This window comes from Phalacrocorax carbo, chromosome 3 (assembly GCF_963921805.1).
Source record: "Phalacrocorax carbo chromosome 3, bPhaCar2.1, whole genome shotgun sequence".
In the NCBI taxonomy this organism is placed as follows: Eukaryota; Metazoa; Chordata; class Aves; order Suliformes; family Phalacrocoracidae; genus Phalacrocorax; species Phalacrocorax carbo.
In genome coordinates this window covers 78,466,923-78,480,045 of record NC_087515.1, presented here as the reverse complement: position 1 = coordinate 78,480,045, position 13,123 = coordinate 78,466,923, and the positions used below count along the sequence as shown (strand labels likewise).

At 47.7% G+C, this 13,123-nt stretch overlaps 1 protein-coding gene across 1 annotated transcript; it reads right to left on the bottom strand.

The window, feature by feature from the left end:
* Window positions 1–345: 345 nt before the first annotated feature.
* Window positions 346–11,556, bottom strand: PPIL6 (peptidylprolyl isomerase like 6). Its single transcript, XM_064448560.1, has 8 exons — window positions 11,470–11,556; window positions 10,051–10,146; window positions 9,391–9,612; window positions 8,418–8,480; window positions 8,106–8,274; window positions 6,347–6,403; window positions 2,029–2,164; window positions 346–552 (listed from the first exon to the last, which is right to left on the bottom strand). Exons 1-8 carry the CDS (start codon window positions 11,554–11,556, stop codon window positions 441–443), a joined length of 942 nt encoding a protein of 313 aa, XP_064304630.1. The 3' UTR covers window positions 346–440.
* Window positions 11,557–13,123: the final 1,567 nt, after the last annotated feature.

The window sequence follows — 13,123 nt, the reverse complement described above, 5'->3', positions numbered from 1 at the left end:
ATCTGAGGATGCAGACTACCTCTGGTATCTGAGCTATATGGGGCAAACCTGGCAGGGCAATTGTGCTGTGGAGGTTGTGGTAGAGGCAGAATTTAGCCAGGAACAGTTAGCTTTGTCCCTGTATCCATCTGTCCAACCGTGCTTTAGCCGTATGTGCATTTTATCATATCTGCATGTCACTGTGTAATTGTATTAACACCATTTCCCATAAACTGTAGACCAGCCCTGAGATATGTTCACAAGTCTTATTCTATACTCCTGTAAAAGTGCTTTTTAACAGCTTATTAACAATTTTGTAAAGCCAAAAGACCGTTGCCAAGCCATTCATGTGTGCAAGAAGTGCTTTTATTTTTGCCTTAAGTGAAAGCCATCAAGGTCTGTAAAGAGCTGAGTGGAAAATAGTGCTCTGCCTTACAGCAGGCAGGAAAACCAGCTGGTGATCACGGCTCGAAGGTCCCACAGTTAATAATCTTGCAGGCTATCTCAGGCCTTTCATTATACGTAGGTACAGCTTCCAGTCTCTGGAGGACGTCCGTGCCCTCGATCAGTTGCCTATGGGAGGGAGAAAGTGGACATATGATCCGTCTCCATCCGGAGCCAGTTCTGCAGGCTCCGGCTTGTGTGGAGCTGTAACAAACCCAGGCATGGGTTTCCTACTGACAGGCTGCAGCCACTCTGCTCTTTAAAAAGTTGTTCCTCGCTTTGGGGTTGCAAACACCTTTACTTCTTGATTAAATAGTCTCTAGTTGGCATTTTAGGAGAGGTGAAAATGCTATGGTTTTACGCAAACACAATTATGTAAAGAAATAAGCGTGTACCATATACCCCAGCTACAAATGGCCATTACTTTTGAGGAGAAAGAAAGCAAGAGACAAGCTGTCAGAATTGACAGTATTAGAACTGACTCCCTGAGAAATATCTTCTATTTCCTTCCTTCACAGTGCCAGTCTGAATCCTGAAAACAGTTGCTTATTTTGCAATCTTTATGATTTTCAGCCTGTCCTGCTCCCACTCTGTGGGAGCATGAGCTGTGCCTCTTGTAGGCGCCAGCAGGGTGATAGATGACAGGAGTGCTCCAGAATGGTTCATACCATACCTCATCCCATCCCACTCCACCCCACCCCATCCAGCACAGTGGTACCAAGTGGGGAGGACATTGCAGGCAGCCCTTGCCCAAGCAGGGGCATCGGAAGGACTGAGCCAGCACAGGGCTGTAAAGTGCCCGGCTGTCCTTGTCATATGCTGTGGCTGCTTTTTGCTCCCTCAGGATTAAACTCCCACTCAGATTTAAGAGCACCTGGCTATACAGTCATGCGTCCTGCTCCTTTCAGATTACACAGAGCCGGTGGCAAGGCAGAAACTTGAGGTGATGCCGCTGGCTATAAATATATCCAGCCAGCAATCACTTTTGGTTTGTTCTCTGTAGGTTAGACAGTTATGCTTTTCACTTCCTTTAAAAATGCTTTCTTTTTGATGTGGTTACAGTGAATTTCTCTCTTTATGGTAATACATACATATTTTGCTCTCTTACATCAAGCAAACTGCTCAGAGCAATGATCTTCATTACAAGCAACATTCCTGAAAATCTAAAAATCTTAACAGGGCCAGCCCTATTCATTGACCTACTGAGAACAAACTCTCAGCACGGAGCCACTAAGATAATTTCTTTCAGCTGGTGAGGGCAGAGAAGAGTCTGGAGGCTTTGCTCAACATCCCCTTGTCCTTCAGGGCCCACCTCTGGCTGACACCAAGCTATGCAGGCAGGGATTTGTAGCCTTCGTCCCGGAGAGGCCCTGGCAGCTGCCTTAGCTTTGCCACAAGGTTTTCCAGCTTGAGCAAGCCAGGGCAGTGCAGAGAAAGGGAGGGATAGGTGTCAAATCCAACTTATCCATCCTTCCCCTGGCAAGAGGCATCCATGTTGCAGCTGCTGCCATAATTTCATGGATGCTTTCTCCCGGGCAGCAATGTCCTGTAGAGCCAGGGCGACCTCTGGGACGCTGCAGTGGCGGCAGGCTTGTGTGTACCTACCCAAATGCCACGTATTTTTTGTCCAGGTAGGGAGCTGGCTGGAAGGTGATGTAGAACTGCGAGCTGTTGCTGTGGCGGCCTTTGTTGGCCATCCCGAGGACACCTCTTCCCTTGTGGTGGATGGAGAAGCTTTCATCTAGGGAAAGAGTTCAGGGGTGAAAGGCCACAGTTGTGTTGCTCCCTTTGCTGCTATTCACTTTACAGCTCCCTTTGGCCAGCTCCCGCGAGCTCCCCTTTCCTTCTTCCCCGCTCTCCCTTTCCCTTCTCCTTTTCCCCCAAAGGTCTCATGGAGTCTCACGCAAGTAAAGCCAGGTTTGAATCAATGTTCTTCCTAGAAGGAGATACCCACTACTGCCTAGTGCTTAAGCCAGTAAAGAAGCTAACAAAAAATATTCATGAAAAAGTGCTGTAGGTGTTTCTGAATGTCACAGCCACAGCAACGATGCCTCTGGCTCCCCATTGTCAGACTGTAATGCCTCTTGCCGGAGGAGCTCAGGGCACTTAGTGTGGCATTCACAGAATCACAGAATCACAGAACGGCAGGGGTTGGAAGGGACCCCTGGAGATCATCTCATCCAACCCCGCTGCTTGAGCAGGGACACACAAAACAGGGGGCACAGGACCACTTCCTGGTGGGTTTTGAATGTCTCCAGGGAAGGAGACTCCACAACCTCTCTGGGCAGCCTGTTCCACTGATCTGGCACCCTCACAGTAAAAATGTTTTTATTCATATTCAGGTGGAACTTTCAGTGTTCCAACATGTGCCCATTGCCCCTTGTCCTGCTGTTGGGCACCATTGAAAAGAATCCGGTCACATCCCTTCTCCTGACACCCACCCTTCAGATATTTATAAGTATTGATAAGATCCCCTCTCAGTCTTCTCTTCTCCAGGCTGAACAAACCCAGGTCTCTCAGCCTTTCCTCATAAGGGAGACGCTCCAGTCCCCTGATCATCTTCATAGCTCTCTGCTGGACTTGCTCAAGCAGTTCCCTGTCCTTCTTGAGCTGGGGAGCCCAGAACTGGATGCAGTTCTCCAGATGTGGTCTCACTAGGGCAGAGTAGAGGGGGAGGATAACCTCTCTCGACCTGCTGGCCACTCCCCTTTTAATGCATCCCAGGATACCGTTGGCCTTCTTGGCCACAAGGGCACATTGCTGGCTCAGGGTCAGCTTGCTGTCCCCCAGCACTCCCAGGTCCTTCTCAACAGAGCTGCTTTCCAGTAGTTCAGCCCCAGCCTGTACTGGTGCCTGGGGTTGTTCCTCCCCAGGTGCAGGACCTTGCACTTGCTCTTGTTGAATTTCATGAGTTTCCCCTCGGCCCAGCTCTCCAGCCTGACCAGGTCTCGCTGGACGGCAGCACAGCCTTCTGGCGCGTCAGCCCCTCCTCCCAGTTTGGTATCATCAGTGAACTTGCAGAGGTTACACTCTGTCCCTTTGCCCAGGTCATTGACGACTATGTTGAACAGGACTGGACCCAGGACAGACCCCTGGGGAGCATCGCTAGTGACAGGCCTCCAACCAGACTCTGCCCCATTGATCATAACCCATCCCCTGTGACTGCCTGGGGTTACTCCCACTGTGTGGATGAAGAAGGCAAGAAGCAGAGCCGGTGCTCCAAGCATGCCCCATTAGCAGAGACAGGGCTGTGAGAGCAGGACTGGGTGGGATGCCTGTCTGTTCCTGGTGCTCAGTGACCTGCACGGGGAGGCTTCTTTAGCCAAATAGAATGACAGAGCTGAATAAATGGAGAGCGGATATTTAGTTAAGGAGGTCATGCACTCCTAGAGTAGAAGGTTTATTCAGCAGCTGGGGCAAGGAGGGGAGGCAGGTGATGGGAGATGCAAGTCAAGAGTAAGTGAGAGCTGTGAGGAGGTGAAGAAGATCCTCTGTGCTGGCTGAGAAGAGACTAGTTAGGGAGAGAAGAAACAGCTCTCAAGAGGGATGAATGGGGAAGAAGAGACATAAGGCATGCTTGGGTTTGGGGGATGATGGCAAGGACTTGATTTCTTCTCCATGGAGGGGAGCCAGAGGGAGCAGAGGGCACACTGATCCTCACCTCCTTCATCACCCGTCTCTGACCTGATCACACTGAGCAGCCAAGAGCCCCATTGAGCTCTCAGCAAGCTTGAAGAAAACTGTAGAAATGTTTAGATTTTATTGTTCTCTGTTTTTTTTAATCTTTTTCCCCTGTTTGAGTGCCCTTTCTTAGAAACTGATTCATAAAAATGGTAATTAAATTTTAACTGAACAATCACTCCCTGACTGCTCCCTTGTGGTTTGCAAAGTGACTTCAGCAGGCTGATTTTGGAGTAGGATGCTTTGTCCTATGACACAATGCTCCAGTCTGAGTGATCCTCTGTAGTCACCTCAGTCCTTTCAGCTTGTTACAGTAAAATGCAGTTGGATCCCGTTAATTTCAGCAGACGTTGCAGTGCCCGGATGCGTGCCAAGCGTGGCGTCTCCCAGAACATTACTGGCTGACAGAGGCATCTCTCACCATTTTCAGATATTGAAGATATTTGTCCTCTGCCCTCAGTATAAAATAGTTTGGCGGGAAGTACTGGGAAAGCAATCTAAGCCTTAAAATGGAAAGGCATACCCAAGGGAACACCTTTCTCAAGGATGAAAAGCAACTATTAATTAAAACAGGAGGGGAAGAATTGACAATCCTCTGTGTTAACGCAACACGTGGAGTATGTGCAATATGGGTGATAAAACTCTTCCAGAAACACTTGCAAGGTTGATATAGTCCAAATTAAATCCACTTAAAATTACTCAAGCCATTTTTGACACATTGTCACCTTCTCACGTGACACGGCAGCTTGTTTCCTGGGTAGCATGAGTAAAGCACAAGCTTTGCCTGGAGGAGGAGGTTGCAGCCTGCAGCATGCCCTGCGCTGGGCTGGGGCTTCGTGCCGTAGCTCTCCTGTATGTGGATGTGCTTACGCACACTCAAACTCATTTTCCACTGTGGACGATTTCTACCTGAACAGAAAGTGCAAGGGGTGCAAGGTGTGCACTGGCACAAATCTATTGGGTAGCATTGCTGGAAGAGAGGATTCACAAATGTTTAAATCCTCGGTGACATCCGCCTTGCAAACAATGTAACAGCCAGTCCTAGTTTTTTTCCAATACCAGCTTATATTCTTCCTGAGATGTGTGTGTCCCGAGAGTCCAGGCTTGCTGTTATTTCGGCAACTCCAGCATCAAATAAGTGGCTTTTGCTCCTTCCTGCCCACTCTAGTCAGCCTGTAGCATTTACTGCCTTAAATCCTGCATGCTGGGCTTCCAGTTCCAGCAGCTTTCCTGCCTGCCAGCGCTGTGACTCGGCCGGGCAGAGTGGGCTAACAACATGCCTCCAGCTGGGTTTTGCTCCGTCCGTCCTGGGCCTTGAGGTGTGAGTGGCTCCTCCTCCTAAGTAGGCTCTTCAGCATCTTGGGAAAGAAAATTCTCAGCTGCACATGGCATTTCTGATCTTTCTGTTGGCTGCTGCCCAGCCTGCTTCAATGTCACATCATCTATGCCGTTGGCAGTGGGAAAGCTTTTATGTAAGGGAACATAAATCAGTTTCAAAAGTGCTTTAACCATCATAAAATGTCTTTATGGGTTGCATTTAATCTAAACAAGATCCCAAATGCCTATGCCAATTACATGGGTTGTTTTTCTTAAATATTGCAAGTTATAATGTTCTCTTTCCTTTACATTTTATGACTTCATACCAGTATGGGGGGTCATTTTTTGTTAAACCTAGCTCGTGTCTGTCATTTCTTGCCTTTCACAGTTTTATGTGAGATTGAGAAGTAACTCCCCTTACATCAGCAGAGTCATGTAGGCAGTGATACCTATGGTGTCCCCAAGCCTGAAAAGCTGCCTGAGGTCAGGAAATCTGGAGTTAAAGCCAACTTACTTCCATTGCTTTAAATGCATTTAAACAAGTGGTACTGGGTGCCTGGAGGTCTGTAGCTAATCCACTTCTACATTCCTAAGCTCCTATCCCAAGGTGAGTATTTGCAGATTGAGGTAGGAGAGTGGGTAACCCTCAGCCTTCATTTAGGCAGGGAGAAGGGGCTGGTGAAGCTGAGTGTCAGGCAGGGGACATCAGAGAAGTGGGCCAAGGCTGCAGATCAAAAAGTGACCTCGATAAAGCAGTCTGCCCATGCTAATGCAAGCGGATAATAATTCTGACTGCAAGGCAAACCCTTTTGCTTTATGGGGATGAAAAGAAATTTCCAGGTTATTCTGTGAGTAAGATCAGGCAAACAACTTGATTTTTGCAGAAATTTGCCATTTGCGCAGTAAGATAGCTGAGGAGCCGTACCTTCAAAGGTGGGACCATAAATTGACTCTCCTCCGTCTCCCTTTCCAGTTATGATGTCTGCAGGGTAGATAAAAGTGACCATCAGGGACCAATTTTATCACAGGAGTTATTGGGGATTGTCAGCGAGCAGCTCAGCCAAGGTCAGAGGTGTGGATTGTGCATCAGCAGGGGGGAACAACTGCATCCATCTTTCTGTTTTACTACTGAAATTTTATCAGACCTTTGGGAAGAGCTCTGCTTCTGTCCCAACAGACAGCCTCTCTGTGGAGAACTATTTCACAGGGCGTATTTAATTGTTGCCCCTCCAAGAAGGTCCAGCATCTCCGCAGGGAGAGCTCCTGTGGTGGCAGCAGCCAGCCGAGGAAGGGCCGCCCTGGGGAAGGATGCCTGTTGGAGGGAGTAGGGTTAGAAGATGGAAGGATGAAAATACAGCTGTGATATTGTGGTGAGTTAAGACCACTAACTTGTCTAAGAAAAGAGATTTGATACGAGAGAGATTCCTATTGAACCAGATTTTTGATGAGTAAGGCATTCAAGCAACCTGATGCATCTATTTTTTTAAATTGTTTGTTTGTTTTTTGTTTTGTTTTGTTTTTAAGAAGTCTGGTTTTGTTACGTTATTTAGACATTGTCTTATACTAGTCAGGTTATGGTTAGTCTTCTACAGTTATGGTTAGGACTCTATAGTAGCAAGTTTGTAATTTTAGGTTGCTTTTGTGGACTACATAGATATCTGCATAGTTATTAATGAAAAGCAGGAGGTGTATCTTCAATGAAATGGATTCAAGCACTCACATTTGGAGCAAGGCAAACACAGGTAGGTAAGACGTATGATAGGCCAAAAGGGAGTGACAAAGGAAATGCCATCTGATACTCCTAACGCATCTTGACTTCCCTGGGGATGTCAGTCAGGCAAGCTGTGTGGTGCCTTTCTCCTCAGTGCCATGCTCCAAGCATAGCACTGGTGTTCAGACAACTCACCAGCACATTTGCAAGGGCTCTGACACTTGCCTAAATGCCTCTGTAAGTTAATCTCTCTAGAAAACAAGTAATATGTTTTCCTGTGAATATTCTTAGTGTTTTCATAGAATCATAGAATTATTAAGGTTGGAAAAGACCTCTAGGATCAAGTCCAACTGTCAACCCCACACCACCATGCCTCCTAAACCATGTCCCAAAGTGCCATGTCTACTCATTTTTTGAACACCTCCAGGGATGGTGACTCCACCACCTCTCTGGGCAGCCTGTTCCAGCACCTGACCACTCTTTCAGTGAAGAATTTTTTCCTAATATCCAATCTAAACCTCCCCTGATGCAGCTTGAGGCAATTTCCTCTCATCCTATCACTAGTAACTTGGGAGAAGAAACCAACATCTTTCAGGTAGCTGTAGAGAGAGAAGAGATCTCCCCTCAGCCTCCTCTTCTCCAAACTAAACAACCCCAGTTCCCAATGTTGGAAACCCCTTGTTTCCAATTAGTTTTCTAATTACTTACCAAAGAACTTCATGGAAAAGATTTTTAATGTTTTCAGTTAGTTTCCTAAATTCTTTTGAAAAGGTCTTGGATAATCAAAAGAACAAATTATCTGAACTTCTCCTATGTTTAGAAAGTGATATGGCTAAAAGAGAAAATGTTTCTAGTTTTTATATATATATCAAGAGATTAGCTTTGTACCAGAGTTCAGTTACGTCTCCATGGATGAAGACTGTTATTGAGGCAGATCATCCCCCCCGCACCTTGTGCTGTAACTTGGTTTTACTCAGGACACTTGGAAACGCACCTCCTCCTTGGATCCACCCGTTTTTCACAAGGCGATGAAAAAGGGAGTTTTTGTACGTGAGCTCTCTGTCATTGCAGGGAGACTTCACTCCTCCAGAGCACAGGGCGCGGAAATTCTCACAGGTCCTGGGACACACATCTGAAAAAAGCTGGAAAAGCAAGAAGAGGAAAACGTGTGAAATTCCTGGCTGACACCCACTGGCCAGATTTCTGCCCCTCCTCCTTTGGCAGGTGAAACCACTGCGCTGGGTGGACTTCTTCCACGCTTTTGCTTCTCTCCTCTGTAACATACCTCAAACAGCAGCCTCCCGATCGGCTGTTCCTCAATGGCTATATCCAGGTACACAAACACGTGCTGTTTGAAGCAGAAAAACAAATGCCGTGAGGGAAAGGCCAGCTCTCTGTGCTGCATTCACTTCCTAACGCAGGCTGGGGTCCAGCTGCCCGGCACAAATGGTCTCAGAAAATGTTTGCAGGTCTGTCAATGTGCAACAGCATTCCTACATTTTTGTTTAAATAAAAATGTAGAGGATGTTTCACTTCATTCTGGGCAGAAATAATCCTAACAGTGTGTTAAAGCCAACTACTGGGCAGGGCCTGCTTCTTCCTCCTGTGTTTATTTTCATGCCTGTTGCAGCCCATACAGTACAGGCAGGAATAAATGAATCCACAGGAATACCAGACACCCCACCAAAATGGTCATTTCTTGCTCTTCCCAGCCAGGCTCAAATCTGCAGGCCATTGGTGCCATATCTTCTACATTACTCATTATAGTACGACATTTTATTTCTCTCTGCTCTCAATACCGTGTTGGCTCTGGCCACATCGCACCTCACAGCACCATGGCATTTCAGGGGGTCTTGGCTGGGAAAGGAGAGGTTTGGCACTTGGGTTTTTGGTGGCCAAGAGTAAGGGTACCCAAGGATTTCTGTACGCAAGGGCTGGGTGGTTTGGCATTTTGGAGCAGCACAGTTGCAGCATGGTCATCAATGCGCTTTTGTTGGACTGTTCAGCCCTGAAACAGTTAATATATGTTGGGCATCGGGGCTAGTGTTTGCCCCTTCCTGGCTGCCAAGGGGCACAGAGGCTCTGCTGTCCTCATCCTCGGCAGGGGATGCTCCCCGCTGGCCTCTTCATCCCCAGCTCTGGCCCTGCCATCACAGGGCAGAAACCAAGAACCTGCCACTGCTGTGCTCACGCTCCTTCCTCCTCATGGAGGGAGAATCTGCCCTTTCCTCTGACAACCTCTCCAGCCCCTTACAGACCTCGTATTCTTCTCGTAAAACAGTGCTACTTGCCTGGCGTTTTTTCAGGTATTTGGTGTAGAAATCCTCAGCAATTGCTTGGTAAAGGGCCTCGGGCTTAAAGTCGCGATAGTCCCACTCACGGTAAGACCACTTGAGCAGCTCCTTCTCGTTGCCGAGCAGCTGGCCACCAACGAAGCACATCACGGAGGAGGCATACGCCCACACCTCACCTCGCAGTTCCTGCATTCCAGAGGGACAACATAAAGCCTCCAGTCATTGTTTACACCTTTAGTGAAAAAACAGTCAGTAATAAGCCACCACGCCTGTAATATTTCTATGCTTTTCCTACTTTTCAAACCACAAATCCTGCCAATGGGAAGGGATTGGGCAGCAGCTTTCAGTGAGGTGCACTGATGTTGCATGCAGTTATGTGCCCTAAAGGTCTGCTACGGGATATCATCGTGACGACAGTCACCTGGGTGTCACTTTGGGGACAGCACAGACTGAACAGGAAAAGCGCCTGGAGAGCCCCATCCTGCCCTGATGGTCTCTAGGGACATTAAATAAAGCAGAGTGGAAAAGCCTACTTCTGAAATCCGCAGATGGCACCGAGCTGTGAGATGCTGCATCCCGAGAAGAGGACTCGTGTCCAAAACAACCTGAGGAAAGGAGAATTACCTTCTTTTTCTCCTGCAAATATTCATGCCATGCAAATTCTACTAAAGGCTGTATTACAGGATCTGCAAACTTGCTTGGAAACTTCAGCTTCAGAGCCTAGATTTTCCAGGTAAGGAAAAAAAAATTGCTTACAAGCAGTTTAATACTCCCTAACCCCATCCCATGACAGCTTGTATTTCCCTCATGACCTACAACCTAAGCCACGTTCTAATCTAGTTATTGCACTGCACCCCTCGTGCTTCTGGCATAATTCCCGAAACTTGCAGAGAAGTTCATGCAAATCGTTCTAAATCCCTGTTTGCAGATGTAGCGGGTGTCTTGTTTTCCTATGAAGGGCTGCTTCACAAATATTATTGAATTATACTGGTACTCCCCCCTGCTTCCACATGAGGTGGATATAAACAGTGAGATATTCAGAGATGTCTCTGAGCATCACCACTGCATTTTTGCATGCATTTTGCAGGCATGGGGACTTGCAGTCTTCCACTGTCCCAGGAGATTGGGCCCAGGGCCTCGGGGCAAGTGACTTGCTCAGTGAAAGCTGCAAGGTGAACGTTTCCAGTCCAGTCCCTGTTGCTTGTACCGCTGCCTCAGGAGCACATCGCTGTTTAGATATGGGACACTCCTGACTGTGGATTTAGCCTCATCTCCATGTGCGCTGTAGGCAAGTGCCACAAGCTGAGGCTTAAAGCCAGCCCAGCTGGCCTTAAAAAGAATAAAGCAAAGAAGTGACTTTCTACTGCGCTCCCAGTCACTGCAGCTATCATTGGGACAGCGGCTGGAAAAAAAAAAAGGGAAAAAAGCCAAGAGGCACACACCCCCGGCAGCTATCAGCTTGGCTTGTCCTTAGGGCTGCTGATAGATGGCAGAGCTTTGTCAGCTGTAAATAATCCTGGGGAACAAGCCGGGCAGCTAAACTCTTACGGGCAGGGAGGGCATAAAGGTCAGCTTTGTGCACCCCACAGTGGGCTGCAAGCTGTGCGCCCGCCGCACGGCTGAGCTTCTCATGGGAAGTCTGCGAAACCCCGTGAGGTTTGCAGCCCTTTTCTTTCTCATCCGCACCAACAGAGCTGCGTTAAGGGACTTGTCATAAACTGCCGAGCAAGTCAGGCAGAGCTGCGATGTGCATGCCATCTTAACAGCACTGCACAGCTTTAAAACTTCTTGGAGGGTAGGAACAAGGATGTGAGGCTGCTGCAATGGAAACCCCCCGCCCCAAGCAGCGCCAAGCCTGGAGCCCATAAAGCCTTGGTGCCTGTGCCAGCACGTGGCAGTGCTGAAGAAAAGCAGAAACCCCAAAACTGGAATATTTTATAAGAGCTGCTGCCGGATGCAGGCATACCTCTGCTTATTTACTTCCCAGCCTGCACCATTCCCTGCTGTTCCCAACCCGGCTCTGGGGTTGAAGCCCAGGATTACCTCTGCTACACACTTGGCCACATGGAAAGCCGGGTCCCGGAGCAGCCCCACCACAGTCACCGCCACCGCCACCCGCCGCGGGCCCATGGTGCCCTGGCCACCACGAGTCCCAGTCTGTCAACAGAGCCCGGCTCCACGGCAACACCGGGCACCAACACACCCCCTCATGCATTTCTGAGTACTTCCCAAGCCTAATGTAAGCGGGTTTCAACCCTGTGGGAGGGTGGGAAATGCTCTGATTTCTGTTTTCCCCTGAAGGAAGGAAAACCAGATTAGAGAGAAATGTGTGGCAGAGGACTGAAGCCAGCTCTTTCCAGAGCTCATGATGGGTGCTGTCAGTACAGGATCATTATGTTGTTGCTAACGGTGGCTAATAGATGCCCAGCAGAAAGCAGTAAGAATAAGTAAACACGACAGCAGTGCTTCCCCCCGTTGCTCTCCCAGCCTCCAGTGAGCCTCTGCTCAAGGATTTCCTGGTATCTTTTTGTTTAATTCCCTTTGGTGGCTCTTTTTCATGTGAATCTCTTTGCTTTTCAGACAAATGTAAAAATCTGGCACCCACAAAATCCTGTGGCAATAAGGCTTACAGCTTAACTACACCCTGTGTAAAGTGTGCATCTCCTTTTGACGCAGAGCCTCCTACGCCCAGCTGAGACATCATTCCCTCCGTCCGCCCAGGCAGAGCTGTACGGGGCAAAGACGAGCGGTTCCAGAGGGGTCGCGGCTTCCACAGCAAAGCTTTGTGCCACCGCAGCAGCTTTGCTCCCTTTCAGCTAACGCAGCATATGCAAAAGTGATTTTGTGGGACAGGTGCAGGTTCTGCATGGGCTTCTGTCAGCACAGCTGGGACAGGTCCGCTTTCATCTCTGAGCAACATGAATTTTAGAAGACACTGGTGTTAGAAGTGACAAAACTGAATTGTATGTCACCTCAAAAATTTGCCTAATTTTTCACGACATCATGGAGCAATGCAACAATTGTCACATCCCCAGGAAAAATACATCTTTAGGATGTCAAAATCCTATTGCAGATGAGACAGTTGTGATTTTCCTGTGAAAATTATGTGCTGCAGAACAAACCTATCTTAAATACAATAAAAATTATATTAATTTCCCATCTTAGTAATACATTAGAGTATACACTCTTTCTTTTTTTGGAATTGCATAATCTAAACAGCTTTATGAAGTGCTAAATTTGTACATAACCACAGATTTGGAGTCAAAAAGCCTATAGCCTGTCAGCTAGATGTTTCTGAACTACCCATGCCTCTAAAAAATTCAGACTGAGAAAGAAATCACAGGTTGCAGAAGGGCTCTCCCACGTAGCCCTGAAGTTTCTCTGGTCTGTGAGTGGCCCAGTGATATTTTTTTAAAGCCATTCATTAGAGCAACACTTTTGTAACCATTTTGCTGGGATTTGCAGCGAGGTTGGATTTGAAGGGCCCCATCCTTGCATTATTAAAGCCTGCAAAGATGATCAGATGCTGAAGGTGTAGCTACCACTGCTCCTCCCTTGCCTGAAAGACCCGTGTACAAGGTGTTACCATTTCGTGTTATGATTTTGCCCTGCTGAAAAAAAAAAGAAACTTGAGGGAGGTGAAACGGTTTGGACAATGGGACATATTAAAATCCTGTGGTAGACAAGGCAGTTTTAA